This window comes from Aptenodytes forsteri, unplaced genomic scaffold, assembly GCF_000699145.1.
Source record: "Aptenodytes forsteri isolate BGI_AS27 unplaced genomic scaffold, ASM69914v1 Scaffold10, whole genome shotgun sequence".
Lineage (NCBI taxonomy): Eukaryota > Metazoa > Chordata > Aves > Sphenisciformes > Spheniscidae > Aptenodytes > Aptenodytes forsteri.
Window position 1 is genome coordinate 623,321 of NW_008794117.1, and position 21,000 is coordinate 644,320.

Here is a 21,000-nt window from a genome sequence, read left to right on the forward strand (position 1 = left end):
TTTCACACCACCGCAAGTTTACCTGCATTTGATCGTTTCTTTGGATTTTTGAGACTTCGGCACCTGCCGCCAGCAGAGCTGCTGTTCTCACTCATGGAGTCTTGTGCTGAAGAGGCACTCCCTGTCGCCTCGCTGTCCCTCATCATGCTCTCGTAGCCACTGCTCCCCCCGCTGTGGTAGAAGAGGGCTGTTTTCCCCATGGCGGGGGGCAGCTCCCCGCTCAGGACACTGCTGTTGTCACTCCCGTGCCCACTGCTGCAGCGGTGAGGTTTCCGAGGAGGGGTGATCTTGCTGTAAGGTGAAGGCAGCATGTGAACAGCTGGCTTTTCATCTCCAGGAGGGCCCCCGTGCTCATCTGCCTCTGAGCTTCCCCGCGGCTGTAAGACTCTGGCACTGGCGCTCCCTTGGAGCAGCTCTGAAATCCGCCCGTTGACAGCCCGAAGGGGCAATTTGGAAGCAAGGCTGGAGCCCCTGTTTCTGCTGAGGGACTGCGTTGACCAGGACATGTTCTTCCCACTGGGAGGCAAACTGGAGCTCTGCCCTACAGACTGAGGCAGAGACTTGGTCGAGAAGCTGAGCGTTTTGGTGGCAGAGGCAGACAGGCTGCGGGCCTTGGGACTCGCCAGCAGGAGCTTGCTGACTGCAGAGATCTTTGACTGGCTGGCTTTCGGGGAGGCACCTGCAGAATGGGAGAGGCCCGAGTTGGTGGGTGAGGACATGACACTGCGGCTGAGGCTCCTTCCAGCCCTAGGCATGGTGGTGTCTTTGCCAGGGCTCATTTTGGAGCTCACAGAGGACAGGCTTTCTGCTCTTTCCAGTGACAAACACTCATAGTGGCTTCCTGTGGACCTCCCAAGGGAGTTGGTCCTGCTGGCGAGCTGCTCCAGTTTGGCACTGAAGAGCTTGCTGCTGCTGCTGTTGTTGCTGCTGCTGTTGCTGCTGCTGCTGTCGATGCCAGGGCCCTTCTGTTTGGCATTCAGCTCCTCGGGGAAGCTGGCCAGGAAGGACCCGGGCTGGCTGGAGGGACTGCTCGTGGTGCTGCTGGCTGCACTGTGCTGGGGGCTGGCTCTGTTCTTCTGATCCAAGCTTGACTTTCTCACTGGTGGCAGAGGAGGTGTCCCTTTGGGACGAGTGAGGACTGCTGCTGTGCTGCTGTTGCTGCTGCTGCTGTCGATGCCAGGGCCCTTCTGTTTGGCATTTGGCATTCAGCCCTAGGCATGGTGGTGTCTTTGCCAGGGCTCATTTTGGAGCTCACAGAGGACAGGCTTTCTGCTCTTTCCAGTGACAAACACTCATAGTGGCTTCCTGTGGACCTCCCAAGGGAGTTGGTCCTGCTGGCGAGCTGCTCCAGTTTGGCACTGAAGAGCTTGCTGCTGCTGCTGTTGTTGCTGCTGCTGTTGCTGCTGCTGCTGTCGATGCCAGGGCCCTTCTGTTTGGCATTCAGCTCCTCGGGGAAGCTGGCCAGGAAGGACCCGGGCTGGCTGGAGGGACTGCTCGTGGTGCTGCTGGCTGCACTGTGCTGGGGGCTGGCTCTGTTCTTCTGATCCAAGCTTGACTTTCTCACTGGTGGCAGAGGAGGTGTCCCTTTGGGACGAGTGAGGACACAGTGTTTGGGAGAGGCCATTTTCTTGTCAAGGCTAGCCTTAGAAAACTGGGAGAAGGCAGGAGAGCCAACTCCGCTGGTGTCAGTGGCAGTAGGATGGAGGTGACTGTCAGGCTCCTCCGACTTGCTTGCCTTCAGGAGCCCTCGAGGGAGGCTGCCGTTCTTCAAGCCGTCACTGGAATGAACAGGGCTTTGGGTTGCAGAGCCGGACGCTGCCACCTCACACCCATCCACAATCCTCTTCAGACTGTCAGATCCTGGGGAGATAGAGGCATCCCCGCTGCTGCTGCTAAACCTGTCCACTGAGGACTGCTTTGTGCTGTGCTCAGGCTTGGCTGAAACTGCAGCCGTGTCAGGCCTTGGCCCATCACTACTCCCAGAGCTGTCCTTTTTTACATCTTCTTCTCTCTTCAGCCAAGGGTCTTCAAATTTGATATCCTTCTTAGCACTGGATTCTTTCCTGTCATGGGGATGAGCAACCTTTGGGTCTGCAGTACAGACTGGTACAGCGTCATCAGTGTCTTGTACTTTGAAGGGATTAACGGTAATACATGGATACACGGTAATGTTTGTCTTCATTGGGATGTAGCCTTCACAGCTGCTGAGGCTTGCGGTGTTCTTGATTGTGACAGTAGTTTTCCCTAGAGCTGATATTTTACAGCCTTTAATGGGTGGCACTTTGCCGAAAGCTTCCTCCCCTATTTCCGACAGTATAAGCATGTTGTCAGTCACTGGCTTCTGTTTGTCACTTACACAAATCATGCTGGCACTTTGTATGGTGCTCGCAAACTCGGAGACAGGGGGTTCTGCCATTGCTTCCCCATGCCCATAGCATGCCTGGGCTATGAAGCTGTGGCACGACTGTTCACCATCACTCCCTGTGCTCATTTCACTCAACCATGAGCTGATGGATGAGCGCCTGCTGCCATCATCCTGGGATTTGTCATCCAGGCCCAACTTTGGAAGTGGAAGGAACTGTGTGATGCTGACTTCAGACACAGGAGCTGCACTGGAGTAACATTCAAGATCTTCAGATATGCTGCTGATAATACTGACTGGCCTAGACCCAGAGGCTAAAGCCTGCACAGAGCAGTCGCTGTTAAAACTGATGATACTGGTTGGGCGCCCATTGTCAAGGACCCCACTAATGGTTAGCTCTTCTACAAGGGTGAACACCAGCTCGTCCTCTCCATTCAGCTCTAACGGCTGCTGCACAGTCACCATGGTGGTGCTCAGAATCTCCTTCTTGGATTCTGGAGAAATGCTTCGTTGCCGATCTTCATCGAGAACGGTCTCTTCAAAATCCCCATTGCTGGAGGACACCGGCTTCTTCATGATCTGAGGGCTCATGCCTACAGGTGGGGTCCGGATTTCGGGCTGCAATAAAGATTCACTAGATGTCATCCCAGTATCCTTACTCAGGGGAGCTGGTGGGGGAGTGGAGTTGGGCAGGACTCCTTTCTGTGTATAGACCTTGCACCTCTGGGAAGGAGAAGTTGGTGGCTTGTACTCAGACGTCTTCGAGAGGCTCGCAATGCCAAGCCGGGGCGAACCCATTGGCCGAGGTTTGCCTTCCACAAATCCACAGGTGTTGAGACCTTCTCTGCTGCTCTGCAAGCTGGCACTGTGTGCTAACTGACAAGAGCTAAGCTCTTTACTAGAGCTGCCTGTTACACTCCTGGGAGAAGAAGGAGTTGAAAGAACGTTAGTAAGAGCTCCAGAAGGAACAGGGGAGTGATTTGTCTTAGTTTTGCTGGGTGTTGCATTTATATTTTCCTTGGCTTCTCTATCAGGATGCTGACATTCTGGCACCGTATCTTCCTTATCCGAGTCTGGTAAGTGGCTAAGCTCTGCCAGCTGACTTGAGACAGAGCACTTAGACATCTGGTCTGAACTAAATTGAGCAGGCTTCTCTTCAAAGGGAAATTTGTCGGTCTCTTCACTGCCATCTATGCAATCCAGCCTCTCCTGGAGCTCTGCAAAGGTGTTGCACTTCAGGCAGTCTCTTTCAGATGTGCTGGGCCCTGATTCACTAACTTCCTCCAACCTGCCCTCATTTTTGGTCTTTTGCAGAGCAGGAACTATGGGAACAAAGTCAGGGGGACCCTCATTATCTGTCAGTTCCTTATCAGAAAGGGCAGTGCCATTGGGGCCGACATAAATCACCGTGTCACATGACTGCTCACTGCTGGACGAATAATCAGGATCACTTGATAAATGCAAAATAGGGAAGTCTGGGTCAACAGTGTTTCTAGAATGGAAAGGCCTCAGCTGGGTTGGCCTCCGCATCCTGCCCTCCTCACAAGAACTCTCTCCTCCAGAAGAACTCGATGTGTACTGCAATATGAGAGAGAGAGAGAGACCACAACATTTCAGCATTGCAAACATCTCCTTGCACAAAGCGCATACACAAAAAGGTCACAGTCACATCTAAACTGGGAAATCTCTAAACTAAGGCACAGAGCTCTGAAGCTTCTTATCCACAGTCCTACAGCAAACACACAACAGTGTTCAATGGAGAACCCAATACCCCAACTCTGTGTCCCACTTGAAATCATGAGACTTCAAAAAAAAAGTACTGAACAAATGGATTAGGATCCCTCCCTTAATTGAGCCTGGCCAAAGAAATCAGATATTTGGCAAAGGCTTTGCTGATTTTGTGTGTGTGTGTGTCTGTGTGTCTGTGTGTCTGTGTCTGTGTGTGTATGTAAAGAGGAACAAGAAAACTCATTACACAAATAAGGCACAGAAAATAAAGACAATCCCCATTTGGTCATACTACCAGTGTGTGGAATTGTATAACGTGCACTCAGAGGTCTCTGGAGACCCACTGCTGTGATGGTGCCTGGACTGAATCCCTTCACTTGCCTCTCTTCAATCCATTGACAAAAAAGGTTTTGTCAATCCACAGGCTGTCAATTTAAATGAAATGCATAAAATTCACTTGTCATGCCCAATTCACACCATAAGCTGTAGAGAAGGAACCAGGACTCTAAAACATGAAAGTGGATACAGCCCATCCTCACTCTACTTCTTGGAAAATCTATCACCCGTATTTAGAAGCAATGGGAATAAAAGGCATCAATGCTGGCAATGGACACACTGCTTTGCATTTATTTTGCTCCTGCTCTCTCTGAGAAGCATAGAGGATCTAATTCTTCATTAATCACAATTTCCTTTAACTCTACAGCAGTTTCATTCCTTATTATTTCATTAGCACTAAGAGCATAACTGAAAATAAATGCTCTCTGACAGCTATATCATTAAATGAGGCCAGCTTACAAACCTGCTATAGCAGATATGTCTGAACTCACTCCTCTATATCTGAAGCTGAAGCGTTTAACCCCCCTAGTCTCTGCTATGTGCTGTAAGCCACTTGCCTAGGACAGGGTACATACAACCCACGCACTTTGGAATTGATTACTGATTTTGTTACATGCTGCTCTACCCCATCAAGGATCCTTTAGGGACCTTCTTCCTCCCTCCTCCACCATTACAAGAAGGGAGTTATACATTGTCTTACCTTAGTTTTCTTTTTCTTCATCCTGAGGACCCTTGATGCAATCTGGATGGTGGACAGCGTCTCGGCATAGTTCCCCGCAGCGGCTGAAATGTGAGCTATCATTGTGGTGCGGCAGTTCATATTCCCCAAGGACTCCCGAAGCAACATGGTGAGCTTGCTGTCTCTGCAAAATAAAATGAATTAAGGCTACATTAGTGAGCAAGGTTTCACTTTGACCATCATGATGTGACTTGGGTCTCAGCAAGATTTTTTCTCCTCTTTTTAATGGAATCCTAATTAGCTTCCTTCCTCAGGTCTGCACTATGTTGTGTTTGCAGCTGAGCATGCTGAATGACCCTGGACTACAATTCAAACTTCTTTCCTCTTCCCAGTTCCCCCTTTCTGTCTTCTTCCGGCCTCAGTCCTTCTGCACTGTTACCACTGCCAATACAGAGATGCAGACCAGCATTGGAGACTAACTGTTAAGGAGCTGCTGCAGCAAACATCAAACTGCTGCCCTTTTCCAGTGCATGGTGTGCAAGCAAACTCTGGCCCAGCTCTGGAGGACAAGAGGGTGGTGGATTAGATTAGAGGACCCAAATTTTTTCTTGCCTTCTAGGGCACTCGGCAACTCAATAATGATGATGATGATGATAATAATAATAATAATAATAACAACAACAATAATATTATTATTATATAACTGAAATTAATTTTGGATTATGCTGGTGATATACAAAACAATCAAGCCTTAAGACTTCACACAATTGTTCTTTCATATTAGATCTTTTCTTCCACCGAAGCAGAAATCAAATTTTCTGTTCTTGCCATTTACTCTATTGTTCAGCATAGGATAGCTTTTGAAATGCTGATGCCTTATTGTGGGGCTGTCTGTGACTGGACTAAGAATATGAATTTTAACAGCATAATGATGCATATATAACGCTTCTGTGGTGGTCATCTACTCCTGTAGTCAGAAATGCACGATATAATTTTTAAAGAGAGCTTTAGCTACAAGGTGTACAGGTCAAATGGATGGTTAGTTGGGAAATGGCACAGCCTTGAAGAGAGCCTCTCCTACACTAAAGGTTTGCTGAAAGCAAAGATAGCGACAGCCTGATATTTTCCTATTTCTAAAGGAATTGCTTTCACTGTTGTAATGATAGCAATACCTTCAGTGGCTGGGATCAGATTTTTGGGGCTCACTGTTCCATATCTGCTAATGACCTATGGTGCATGTGTGCCCTTGGTCATCCACTTAACATTTCCAGCTCACGGGAGTTCTGCATAAAGCTGCAACTGCTGGGAACTGAAGCTATGCCTACTGGATGGGACTGACAGACAAACACCAAATTTTTGAACCTCTCTTTTTGATTGAGTAAACAACAGCATTTGGGATGCACATTTTGATGCATCTAGCAATAAATCTGGGGAGCTCATAAATTGTGCTTCTCCTGAGATCTCCAGTACTTGCGATTTCAGCGAGACTAGCAATACTGGAAGTAAAGCATTTTTTGTTTCAGGATTTCTGCTTCCATCTGCTCCAGACACATTGAAGACAGTCTGGTGTCTTTGAGAAGCAAACAAACATCCATAAAGACTATACTGAGACAGCCTCACTCATTTCACTTGTGACCTAAGGCTGCTTTGTATCCACAGATCCAGAGTTAATAGGCTGCTGTATTTCAGGTTAGTGGCCCTCCTTTCCATCAAGGAATAATTAAGATGTCAAATTTTGTACATCAGTTACTGCCACTTGGAAATTATTAACATCTGCACAGAAATCAATAACAAGCCTTTCATTTGCTAGTGCTTCGATCATAGCAAAACATGAGACGACAGGGGAAAGGGCAAAAGAATACATTCTGAACATGTCGGTCTCCTGAGAATACATAACCCATGCAGCCAGCATCAGCACACTGCGGCGTGGCTCTCCTAGAGGTATATGCATTATGAATATAAAATAATCTGTGCCATCTGCCTTGTACTGAAATACACACTTGCAAGAAGAATGATGATACAGAGGAAATACCTATTCTATAATTCAAATGATCCTCTGACATCTATCAGATAGGAACTAAAGGGCAGATTTGTTTAGGATTAAAGCCTGAAACCTAGCAGCAAAAAAGCCCAGCCAACACTGATTTCTAATTTCAGAGTTTGCTCATTCAGCACAGTCTGCATCTTGACTATCAACTTCACTTTGCACCCAGACAAAATAACTAGCCTTATGTCATTATTCTACACTGAGAAATAAAATAAAGAGGAAGAAATTTGCTAAACACAGATTTTTGTCGATTCTGGACATTGTCATAAGACAAGTTCACCTGTTCAAGGTTCACTGATCTCTCACAATAGCACCTACTAACTTCTAAAGTAAAGAAAGAAAATCAAAGAGAACATAATAACACCAAAATGTATGGCTTAATTTTTAACTCAACCTATCCTCATCAAGTAAAATATTGGTAAAATGTTTTGGATGTCTCACTGAAATTTGCTTGACAGACAGTGTTACACACAAAGTAGAGGCTTTGTTCTTCTGAACGCTGACATGGCATTTCTGCCTGAAAAAAAGAAAGGCTCTGAATTGTTTCATTAGGTGATTCATGAGCTGGTATTTGCAAAACCAAAATTTCCTGTGAAAGCAGAAGTTTTACAAAGAGAAGGTCTGCACATCTGCACTTCTGCACTGGAAGAGCTCTGAGAAGGAAGACCTTTGTTGATCTTCTGGCTGTGCAAACTAAACTAAGGCACAGGAAATTTTGAAGAAGCTCACAGAAGGTCTGCTGCTCCTGGGTGCATGTTGCTCATTGTATTGAGCAGAGGCTGGCTTGCAGAAGGTCCCAGATTTCTCATAGCAGCATAGTGAAATGCACCAATGTCTTCATAGTAAATGGGAGATCTTCAGAAATGCTAATGGTCCATTTCTATTCTGCTCCAAGAGCAATAAAATGATATGCCAGAGCAGCACAATGACCCCATTTTATACACCTGTCTTAATTTTAAATGTGTTTCTATCCCATCCACTAATGTTTTTGTAGTTTAGGAAATTTACCATAACCCATCATGAATATGGGGATATAATACACAGAGAACAATGAAGATGGGGTCAGGATACCACACTTCAGACTCTAAAGCCTGTATATCAGTAAGTCAATTCTGCAGCCTTTTCAGTACTTAAAAGTTACCTCATTTTTCTAACTGCATCACTTAGAATCATAGAATCATAGAATCACTGAGGTTGGAAAAGACCTCTAAGATCATCGAGTCCAACCGTCAACCCAACACCACCATGCCCACTAAACCATGTCCCTAAGTGCCTCATCTACTCGTCTTTTAAATCCCTCCAGGGATGGGGACTCAACCACTTCCCTGGGCAGCCTGTTCCAATGTTTCACCACTCTTTCAGTAAAGAAATTTTTCCTCACATCCAATCTAAACCTCCCCTGGCGCAACTTGAGGCCATTTCCTCTCGTCCTATCGCTTGTTACTTGGGAGAAGAGACCGACACCCACCTCACTACAACCTCCTTTCAGGTAGTTGTAGAGAGCGATGAGGTCTCCCCTCAGCCTCCTTTTCTGCAGGCTAAACAACCCCAGTTCCCTCAGCCGCTCCTCAGAAGACTTGTTCTCCAGACCCCTCACCAGCCTCGTTGCCCTTCTCTGGACACGCTCCAGCACCTCGATGTCCTTCTTGTAGTGAGGGGCCCAAAACTGAACACAGTATTCGAGGTGCGGCCTCACCAGGGCCGAGTACAGGGGCACGATCACTTCCCTACTCCTGCTGGCCACACTGTTTCTGATACAGGCCAGGATGCCATTGGCCTTCTTGGCTGCCTGGGCACACTGCCGGCTCATGTTCAGCCGGCTGTCAACCAGCACCCCCAGGTCCTTTTCTGACAGGCAGCTTTCCAGCCACTCTTCCCCAAGCCTGTAGTGCTGCATGGGGTTGTTGTGGCCGAAGTGCAGGACCCAGCCCTTGGCCTTGTTGAATCTCATACAATTGGCCTCGGCCCATCGATCCAGCCTGTCCAGGTCCCTCTGCAGAGCCTTCCTACCCTCGAGCAGATCAACGCTCCCACCCAACTTGGTGTCGTCTGCAAACTTACTGAGGGTGCACTCGATCCCCTCATCCAGATCATCGATAAAGATATTAAACAAGACCTTGGTTAGACACTGGGTCTAACAAAATACATTACCCTTACTTGTAAACCTTTTCTTGCCTAACTCCTTAGATCATCATGGCTACAGCAAACTACTACTAAATACTATTCATACATCCCACACAGGTAAAACCCCAAAATAAAGTATGCAAAGCTCTATCTCTGGAAAAGTCCAGAGGCAGGAGCCCTGGGGGCAGGAAACTAAACTCAGATGTCTCTAGGAAGTATGTATGTCAGCAGGTACGGTACAGGGGATCCAGAAAGAAAGAACTGTGCAGCTTGCCAGGCAGAAAGCTCCAGTTCATTCCATGGAGTAGCAGCCCTCCACGTGGAGAGGAGCTCTCTCTTCTCCACACTGCTCCCTTACCTCCTCCATATTTCCACCCTCTCACATTACAGCAGCTGCTGGAGGACTTATAGTGCTATTTTCTGAATCTCTCAATAGCGACCATAAGGAACCCTAGCAGGTATTAAACCTCCCCAAAAGAGAGATGTGGCAGTGCTGCAGTGAGCACAGCGTTCTCTATTTCTTCTCTTCTGAGACTTCCACCATGCAAACTGGGATCAGTGTAAATTAGTCCTTTCACTTGCTCAGTAAGAAGGAAAAATATCCATCTTCATGCTCCTCATACATATCTATATTTTCCTTCCTCATGAATGATTAATTATACTCAGATTCAAACAATACAGAAACTTACATTGAAGAATTAAGTACTCAAGATCATGATATGTTTCCTCGGACATTGCATAAATCCCACTTGCCTATGTGCATTAAGTTAAAGTGTTTAATTTCATGACTGGATACTATTTTTCCACTAGACCCCTGCCTCAATCACTGCACAGGATAAACAGTGCTCACTGAACAAGAAGTTATTCAGTCTTTCATTTAATCCTTGCCTTTTAATGTGCGGACTTGTGCCTTATCTACTGTTAGGACTATACAAACTCAACTCTGAATCCAGAATGACTGATTTCTTCAAAGGTTTGTTTTTTTTTTTTCCTGTGGAGCTTATCAGTGCAGTATCTGATGAATGTCTCTGAGGTGAGGTATATAATCCTCTGATAATACCTGCAGCATTGCAGACTTCACTAAGTATAGGTGTTTGATGTGAAGCACTGATCTTTCAGAGTACTGAGCATTATATAGTCTTTTATATTCAAAGTACAGCTAACTTTGACTTCTCTTGCAGAGAAAATGGGGCAGCTGGTTCTCAATCTAGGTACCCAGAAAACCAGGAACATACAATTAATAGCCCATCTAAAAATTTTAGGAATGCATTGGCAGAGCCAGTTCTGAAGGTGGTACCAGATCCCTTCAGAATACCTCCCTTCTCTTCCACAGCCCTCGGTCCCATTTTCCATATTCCTTCCAACTTCTGCTACAAATTAGGGAAGGAATTTATTGACAATGACCACATCATTGCACAGTTCTGATTCATCTCTAAAGCAGGTCCTTTATCTGCTTTGAAAAAGATGATAATTGGGGGAGGGAGGTGGGGGGAATCCTGCAAAGACAAGACAATATATAGCCCATGAGGCCAAAGAAAGTTAGCCAGGACAACCTTAATTTTGACATTTCCTGCCCCTGTAGTGATTGATTTCACAATCTGAATGCTCTTGTATATATTTTATGTAATTTCATGTGGATTTGTGTTTACCCTTCAATGAGACGTCAACAAGCTTGGAACCTTTCTATGTATTAAAAAGCCTCAGCTGCTGAACTAGCCAACTAGCTAGCAGCAGCAGCCGGCTGCCACCTTTTGTATGGACAAGCAGTAGAGAAGGAGGACATGACTCACAATTTACCATGAGGTTTTTGCTAGTATATTCTGCCTGTAGAAAAACAGTGAGACTCAGGAGCATCACAATCCTTTCCTGTGCTGTAGGAGAGATGTGCTCTCATGTGTTCACATCCTTTTTGCCATGCTCTTCTCTCATCAGACAATCCTGTTCTCTTCTATCAGTGTCTATCCTGGGCTTTCCTCATCCAACCTTCTTACTCGTTCTCATTCCCATACCATGATCATCACCCCCAGCTCGTCACCTAAACAGCCCAGCAGAGCTCCGTTTCATCCTTAGGTGGTCTAACCAGCTACACCAGACTTTGCCAGACTCCAGCATCACTGCTAGACACTCTCCCAGTACTAATCTCCTCTTTCCTCACCTCTTGCTCCCTCTAACATCCTCCCTCCACTGTCACTGCCTGACCTCCAAGGCCCCTGTCCCCACTCGAGTCCCCCCACCTTCTCACCGATACCCTGCAGAGGAACCCCATAACCCCGCCATAATTTGGCATGGCTGACTGCCTCATGCTGCCCAGGTGAGGCGCAGGCCAGGGTGAGGGGGCATAGCATGGGCAGTGCTTTCCTGGATCTTCTTCTGTCAGGTCCTTCAGCTTTATGAGAATCTGTGCGAGCAATGTGTTTGAAGTGAGCTACACAAAAAAGAGGCAAATCGTAATTGCTTTTGTTTAGGGCTGCAAAATAGAATTCATGAATAGAAAATGAAGCAATAAGAATAAATATTACGCTCAGGAAATTCGCAGTAGTTTTCGTTGCCCAGCATCTCATTCTCTGTATGGGAGAGGCAAACACAGGACTGTTCCACAAAAGGAGGGAATACTGGAGAGGAAGAGCCAGTTAGTGTCTTGGAATAATGATTTTTCTGTGGAATTATTTAACCAATTATATTACATGCTTTGTTTTGTTTTTTTTTTCCACCACCTTAATAACAAATATTTTCTTTGTCTTCCCTTTCCTCTCACCCCACTGTTACGAGGATTTTGGCTATTCAGTGACAATAGCAGCACCATCAGGAATAGAAATAATAACAGTTTGCAAGGGATACAATACAATATTATAACTAAGCTTTAGGATGTGCAAGGGTGTGTGTTTGTGCTCTCCATTAATCATATACCTTAGTGTCTTCCTAGGCACTTGGCCAAAAGCAGAAAGTTGTCAACTCCCTCAAGGTGTTATTGTTACAGGATCAGATGATGTATGCCCTGAGGTGTCTTGTAATTTAATTATTTATAGAGGTATGTCAAAGGAAAAATCTCAGTAACTTTTGCAGTTATTTTTGATCATGAAGTCTTAACTGTGCTCCCTTGTGCTGATGCACTGCTTTATTCATAGTAATAAATGCTTGCATAACAAGGGAACCACATAAATACTCCATTTGGTTTTGGCTCTTATTGCATGGAAATAATCTCTACAGAGGACAGTTTATAGCTTAAAAGGCACAAACCCAATAGCGGATGTTACAGGTGTGTAACAGCTGAGTTCATGATGAACCAGTATAGTTCGCTTAGCTATGTCTTTCCTTTCTGTTAATAATTTTGATAGAGGGAGAGAGGAAATGGGAGCAATGTGTGTAGGCACAGGCAAAATGAGGCCAGGTGGAGTGATAAAGCCCTCGGTGGTTCAGCCATGTAAGCCTGGCTTTGTTAGCAGACTGAAGCGAGGCAGTTGAAGAAAGATGGGTAATGTGTTGGACCTTTAACCTGGGGAATCCTTCACCTGGTGAAATGAGACATTGGGGAAATAATGAACTTGTTCCAGGTGGAAGCTGAATAGTCTTAAAGGGAAAATTAAGCAAAGTGGAAATCTCCACTGCCACTGCAGTTAGTTATCTTGTATGAGGTACACTAGAACAACACAGAAAGCTGTGCTCACTGCACAGGGGAAGGGGGAGCCAGCTGAAAGGACTACACTGAGAGGATACTGTGCTCAGGTTCACGTACTGTGAAAATCACAATCGCATCTGGAAGGGATGTGACACTGAAGCAGTCAAGAGCAGGAGAAAGGTGTTGTTGCAGCCAAGTATGGGATAACAGGGACTTATACTTGAATTCTAGTATTACAAAATGTATATAAAGTCTAGGGGGTTCCCCCTTATAATTCTTGTCTTTTAAGAGCCTAACTATGCAAATTTCATACTGCAGAACAATTCTTGTGCCTGTGACAACACATGAGCATGTGGCAGAAGCACAAAATAGCATCTTTTGTTTCCTTTCACCAAAGACAGAAAAGAAAATTAATGACAGAAGGACAGAGTCCCAATAGCTCCAGCTACTCCGACTCCTTGAAACAGACTGTCCCTCTCACCGTAAAAGGGGCTCATTCAAGAGCTGTAGCTTTTGTCTAAAAGTTGCTCCCAAAGCTGATGAAACTTAAACAGTCTACAAAACAGTCAAGGAGTATGTTATCCAAAAATGACGGAAAATCCCCCACTCTTTGGAAGTCCCACTGACTGATCTTACCAATTCAAGCTTATCCATAGTAGAACTATCTCACAATAAAGCAGTTGCTATCACACCCCAGCTCCACTTTTACCTACGTATTAAAGAGCGCATGGTTTCTGACATTGCCAGCCCAGGTCTGAGCTGCACACCGCTACACTAGCACAGGGAAAAACGGCCCCTCCATCTTCTCATTTCTGCCTTGTGCCACCAGTGGAGCTACAGCAGCATGGGCTTCATTTAAATAATTCAACCAATGAGCGAAAAAAGTTCCTCGCAGCCTTTGCCCCAGCTACGTGAATTTACGTGGTTTGGTTTAGGCGCACTTCACACTTTGGCAATGTCAAACTGAAGACATAAACCCTTATTTACAGGTCAATGTGTTACTCAAATGAGAACTCAGACGTCCAGATGTACTTTAAAGTCACAGCAAGAGCAAGCGTTGGGGTGGGAGGGAGGAGGTGGTCGGGAGGGCAGCTCTACTGGAGACCAATGGACAAAATGATCCCTCTTCCCCTCTGTACTCCAACTCACAGCACAGAGCCAAACATCATTCACAAGCAACCATTAAAAACACACAAACAAAGCTCAAAGATAATCAAAAAGGAAAAGGGTCCTAGCGGTCTGTCTCATTACAGTGCCAGCTCCTAATAAATTCTAGCTGAAAAACAGAAGCTCAATTAAACCAGGGAGCTAATTAGGCTCAGCAACTATATGTTGGACTTAAAGCCAGATTCTCCAAAACCAGCAACGCCACTGGTTAAGAAAACCTGCGCAGTAAATAGACTGTGATTTACAGGAGAAAAAAAATCCCCACAGTTAAAACCAATAATGATCCAGATTTTAAATAATTTAAGGACTGCGCATGTGGACAGTCTCTATGCTAACTTCTACCAAGGTACACTCACAAAGGGAAGGAAAAAGCCTTCCCGCCCCCAATATCCCTCCTTGTTTGGCTCCCTTTACTTGGAAGCATGATGGCAACCACAAGTTTGGCTCGGCTTATCTCTGTGAAGCCATTTGGTTGCTTTATACGAGAAGGCAACAGTCGTATCTGCTGCTGAATAGCAACTGGAGCAGCTTAGGAGCCTGCCTGCCTCTCCTCCGGGCTGCCTGTGCCCTGGCAGCACAGCGGGAGTGCTGGGAAGGGAAGGGGTGGAGAGTGGCTGGCCAGTGCCTGTGCCTATAGGGCAGCGATAGGGGAAAACACATAGCAAGAAAGAAGCATGAGGAAACATCCCCTGACAATCTGCTGAGGACACACTCTGGAAACCACCTTCACACCAGCCCCTCTGGTAGCTAATATTGGCACGAGCACAGCAAAGAGACACCCAGCGAGGGCATTTCCAACACCCCTCCATCAGCATGAAGAGCAGGATCCGCTCCCGTTGCTCAGCGTCTTTGCCTGCAGGGCTGCTGCCCCCAGCTCCCACTGCCTTCACAGGGTCAAGCACTAGTTTGCAAGATTGGGCCCTTTGGGACAGGCTGCTATTTTTGAGCACAGCTGATTAAAGCGAGGTTCTCCACTCTGCATTCAAGAGTCTAAGCAAAGGGGTTGTTTTTCAGAAGGCTTCAGCTCCCTGCGGCTCAGCTGCTGCCAGTGTCACCGGCTGGGGTCACACGTGCTGAAGAGCCACCATTGGTGACAGCCCCTGCAGAGAGGGCAGGGCAGCGGCCACATCAACTCTCCTTTCAGCGTAAACAAGCACCTGCCTACCAGACTGGCACGACTCTTGTGTTACACACACCCCAGGCAGCTAGGTAACCATTTCGGCTGCCTCCCTGGTGAATACAGCACGGCAATTTGGAGGGGGGACGGAAAGGCTGCTTGCTGCCACACCGAGCACTCCCGCACTGCTCGGCTGGAGGCAGCACACTGCTGCATGTGCAGCGGCACCCGTGAGCCCGAGCAGCAAGCAGCAGCGCTTTGCCCTTTGCTTGCAAGGAGTGTTATGATTCATATGTACCGAGAGTGGAATACCAGGGTTATTTCCTCAAACGAAAATTAACTTCGAATGTTTGTTATTGATCCATGAATATTCATGATCTTTTGGGAGGATTTCATAATTACTTCATTCTGGTTAGGCTCATTTGATCTGCAGTAGTGACAGCAGTAGTTTACACTCCTTCATCAAGATGCCAACAATTTGGCAGCGTGACCTTCCCAGTTTCCTGTGCTGGAGAGCAGCTCTAGTTATCCTAATTGCAATCCCAAATGGAGTGGTACCTGAAAATAAATTGACTGCTGTTCAGTTTTAGAAACCACTCCACTTGGCACCGCTACTAGCATAAATAGATGACATCTCCAGGAAACTGTGAAGGTCACTCAGCAAAATACTTTGCATTTTGGTAAGTAAGATTTTTGACCTCCTAGAGCCTTCAGTCCACAGCATTATAGCAGAGGGTAGTGAAAGTGCACACACTCCTGTGCGGAAAGGAAAAAAAGAAAAAAGAAGGCAGACTTTGGCTGTCATTAATATTATGAAAATGATACAATTCATCTATGCCACTCACTAGACGTATTCCCAAAGAAAGTTAGGCTTAAGAGTTCAGACTGCCTATGCACCTGCATGCAAGCTTGCCTCATCACCTCCAGCAATAAGCTTCTAGCCTATTGGCCAATTTGAAGAAACTGAGGAAATAATATAAAAGCCTCAAAGACAGTAAGTCTCTGTAAATGCTGTGAGAATTGATGGCTGGCTGGATGGAGAGAAATCTTATTTGTGCTCCCACAGACACAAGACTGAAACTCCTTAAACTTCACTCTTGAACACACCAGAGAAGGCACACAGATGAGAGAAATTCCCAACCACAGGGGAACTTTCAGCCAGTATTTATACACTTTTGGATGCCAACATTAAGAGACAAATTGTTAGAAATATTATTTTCTTGATGCTGATGCTCTCAGAACTGTTCATTTGGATCAATAGACAAAAAAATATGCACTCATATGAAAGTGGGTCCTGACTATAAGCTGTGAAAACACAAAGTAAAGCAGCAAAAATATTAAACTAACAGCATTAGAGCAAAATAAACAGTCAGAAGCCTCAAGTCATGCTTCCATCTCTGGTAATCAATTTAATACCTTTTAAAGCTCCTCTTCACATACAGCTCCAAACTCTGCTTCACAGAGAAGCATTAAACCGCTAAAAGCTGCTAAAAGAAGCGATCCCTATCCATTGGCAAGGAAGATGGACTTTGCGGCAGCCAAGTGATCTGCTAATCTAGGATGGGAATCAAGCAGGTGAAGCAAGTTCCAAAATGGGGGAATTTTTTATGTGTCATCTCCCATTTATCAGCTGAGGACACACTGGCCTCAGTTGCTCAGCTCCAAACCATCCAGGAATTAAAAAAAAAAGACTGTTATTTAGAAATACTGTATTGGCATGTACAGGTAATACATACAGATCCTAGACAATGTGCATGCCCATCTCCTTCGAAAAATCTGGGTAAGTAATAAGGTGGCTAAGTATGGACTTAGCTGTCTAACTTTACACATTCTTTCCCTTTTGAGAAGAGTAAGAAAGCTGAGCTTCTCCATTACACCTATCTTCTGTAAAAAGCAAAATGGACTAGAAAGTTGGTTTCACTTCACAGACTCCATTTGCTTTACTATTCAATATACAGTTTCAGGGTCAAAGTAAGTTTCTTAGACACCTGCAACAGTGTTTGCAGAATCTGATGAACACAGCATTCTCTGGCCTGTAAGTCCTTGGCCTCTATATTTGTACTGCCAGTAGTCAATAGGGGCGGGCGAGCTTGTTAGGAACTGGAGAGAGACCAAAAACTCCTTTCACATAAAAGTGAATGGCCATCAGACAGCAACAACTTTCATCCACAGATGGGCTGAGCTACTCACACAATGGGCTGATTTAGAGATGTGATGAGACAGACTGAGCAACAACAGTGATGATGTTGATCTTGCATGGCAATTAAAGATCATAGATGAAAATTTCTCTACCGGTGCCTGGTTTCGATGATGTCCGAAAACAAGCCCCAAAATTGAGATTTTTATGAACTGAAACCCATGGCACAGTGCTCTGAACCCATCTGTCACTGAAATCTACAGAAAGGTTCCCATAAGCTTCAGCAGGGTCTGAATTCGGCTTTTACAGATTTAGTGACAGGGTACATGACATAATGAATAAAATAGTCCCTTCTGAAGTCAAATACATGGCATTGAAGTCAAACCGTGGAACCACAGGCAGTTTTATGACGACATTTTTGGCAGCATAGGACCAAATCTAGCAGCTGCTGCAGGGCAGTGGGAATTTTGTCAGCTACAAACACAGGCACAAGAAAACTAAATGTTTGGTTCTTTTACCCCTCTCACACTCCATCGTACTTTATTCACAGAGGACTCCAAATAAAACCTGAGGGACCCCAGTCTCCATGCAAGTACTATGTATTGTAAGTAAAAGTGACCAAATCAATATATAAAGATTTTTAATGTACTTATATTTGCTATTTAAACCATTTGGAGACAGGCTGTATCAAATACATTTATCTTCATCTATGCAGCAATTTAAAATATTAATGATGCACATGCATTTTTCATGTTATCTGAAGTTTCACTCCCTCTTTAAATGGATTCTTCTACTTATTTTGCCCACTATAATACCATTAATTAGACAAGCTTCTCAATAGGCTCTTATATCTCTGTCACTTCAGAGATCTCTTAATAGTCTGTGACAGCAAAGCAAAGGAACTCTTTTGAACTTGCCATTTAATAATTGTTACATACCTTGCAGTTTTACCTAAAGTAACCAGAGCATGCTTTAGAGTTCGATAGGTATCTATTAAGCCCAGAAAATCAACTGTAAATTTGAATATTTCCATGTTAATAGCTGCCTCTCCACAAGGTTGGTCGTCAGAACAGAGCTGTGAGTGCCAGAAAGCAATATACAGCTGCTACTGTTTATATGTATTTAGTTTTAAATGATAAAAAGATATCTATTACAGAGTTAGCTGTTCAAAATCCCAGAAGCACTAAAATAAAATTTCAAAGACAAGCTGAGCCAGTCTTTCATAGAAAGCTCCTTTCAACCTTCAACCATCTTCAAAAAGCCTCAAACTGGACTCATTTACAATGTGCGTGGAAGGTCCCCCTTCTGTTTACAAAGCCGCTGCTGAAGCTCAGGAATTCCTGCAGCTGAAAATAGTTGAGGCTGCAAGAATATTTTGACAAAGTACTCATTCTAGTCTTACGCTCTCTCCTTGGCATCTGCTGTTGAATTTAGACAGAGACAGGATACTAGAAGGACATTTGGCCTGAATCAGTACGGCCATTCTCACATTCTTAATGTTAGGTTATAGTGGTTTACAGCAAGGCTCTGCAGCCTCCTTCCTGCATCCCCTCTGCATGCCTGCTGTGATCGCCTAAGGATGTGGAAAAGGGTTCCTCAGCATCCGATCAACCCAGCCCTGGTCGATGGGTCTGGAGACACAAGAGAGGCCAAGAGGAAAGACGGTCATTCTGTTAAGGAGAGCGTATGGACAACAACCACAGAAGGAGAAGGAGGAAAGAGAAATGCATTGTTTGGTCCTGTGAGCCTGATCCCTGTGGGATGTCATCAAAACAAAGGTGATGCTTGGGGTAAGAAGAAACTGAATTATCAGCTCCTGCCCCTACCTGGTATAGAGAATCATATAATCCTCCTCAAGCATTTAGAAGACCCATCCTTAAAAACATTAGGGCTTCCTAGCACTGCCCACACACACTTCCATTTCAGAGTGGCACGCTAAAAGCCATCTACTCCCCTATTTGCCCATGGCCCTTTTGTTTCCATTGCTCTCACTCCCCAGAGATGGGAACGCTCCTACCGCATGTACAGACACCACTTACACTCCCCTTGCCAGCCTTTCTTGTACTTGTTTCAGTCTGAATTCATCCTTCATCTATATGGGTGACCAGAGCTGCATCCAGGAGAGGAATCGCTAGTCCTTTACATAAGGGCATTACTATTTTTCTGCTGTCATTCCTAATGCTCCCTCAGACTTCACTACCTTCTGTTACATCACCTGTGGACACCGGTGATCATTAACCAATATGCCTAAATCAGTACACACACCCCACCCCCCTTCTAGCTGATGAGCTCCCAGATTTCAGTAGAAATTGTTAGCAGTCCATCAGGGCAAGCCATTAGTGCCATTTCTATTACTCTAGCTCTCGAGGTCCCACAGCTGCTCCCATCTGATTTTCTGATCTTCCTTTGTACAGGTGATGGCTCTCAGCTTTGTGTAACCGGCCACTATGATTAGCATGCTCCTGCTTTGTGTGTCAAGGCTGCTGATGATAACACTAAATAAAATCTCTCCCAAAAATGGTCCTTGAAGAACTTCCCTGGTGGCCTTCCCTCTACTCTGATACTCCCACTTCAACGCTAGCTTACTGTTGTCTCATCAGTCTTCACTATCTGATGCATCTTACAGCTCCCTGTCTTCTTCAGCTTAATTAATAATTTCTCAGGGGACACCAATTCAGCTATTTACTCAGGTCTAGGCAGATTATATTTACCACCGTTCTTTCACCTAGAAATTCAGACTTTAGGTATTATGTCTGCATAAAACAGAGGGTGAGGGTTGTATCCAGAGGGTTGTATCCAAATGTATCCCCATTTTGGGAGTAGTGTTGAATTTAAATGCACAGACAGCTGTTCCAGATTTCCCTGTCTTGGGAACAGTCAAGCTATTTCAAGGCTTACCCTCCAAGAAGGCAATACCTGTTGTCTGGATTTACTCTAAAGTGAGTTTTAACTCAGGCCTTCAGGATTTGTTCCTCTAACATCTGAATGCTAATACCGAATTTTTGTTGTAGCGGGACTTTCTTAACATTTCAGTGTTAACTTTTGCATCTATTGCAGTAACAATAAATTGATCACTTAATTCAGACGATCTAGCAGTGAACTCATTTAAGCTCCTCTCTTCTCTCTATCACTCCTCCTCCATACATACTGATGAGCAAATCATTTAGAGAGGGGTTTGTCTGCTGACTGTATGAATTTTACTCAGCAGGAAAATACATTCATCTAATTGCATTTCAAATGGTGAGGATCTGAATAAATGAACAAGTTGTTCTATGAATAGAGGAATTAATGAAGACTAGTTTCCTGTGGGTTTGTGTCCTGTGTTCCTCAATTTCCTACACTTCTGCTGTCCCTTCTTCTGCATAGTCCCTATGACCTCACCTTGCCACATCCCACCTAACTCATCTCCTCCAGCTGCAGCTCCTTCCTCTCTCCCTGTTGGCTTGTGCCTGCTGGCTGGCCGGCATTTACGCTCAGCTGGTTGGCAAGCCAGCATGCAATGGAGCAGGGAACTGCTGGCTTCACACCTTCATGGCCCAGCCTGCTTCTGCTCTGTTCCTCTCCCAGTCCCAGAAGTCTTGCACAGACCTCAGATATCTGAAGGCCTGTCCCTGTGTTAAATCTGATTGGAAATGGTCAATTAAATGGCCAATTAAAAAATGTATTTGGATGACTAGCAATGAGACA

General features: G+C 45.3%; 1 protein-coding gene across 1 annotated transcript in view; it reads right to left on the minus strand.

The window, feature by feature from the left end:
* KIF26B (kinesin family member 26B) overlaps positions 1-21,000 on the minus strand; it is a 215,068-nt gene that overhangs the window by 19,776 nt on the left and 174,292 nt on the right. Inside the window, exons 10-12 of the mRNA XM_009276296.2 lie at positions 5,127-5,289; positions 1,473-3,940; positions 23-993 (exon numbers count right to left, since the gene is read on the minus strand). Of these exons, the coding sequence (XP_009274571.1) occupies positions 23-993; positions 1,473-3,940; positions 5,127-5,289 (3,602 nt within the window). The remainder of the gene's footprint in view (positions 1-22; positions 994-1,472; positions 3,941-5,126; positions 5,290-21,000) is intronic.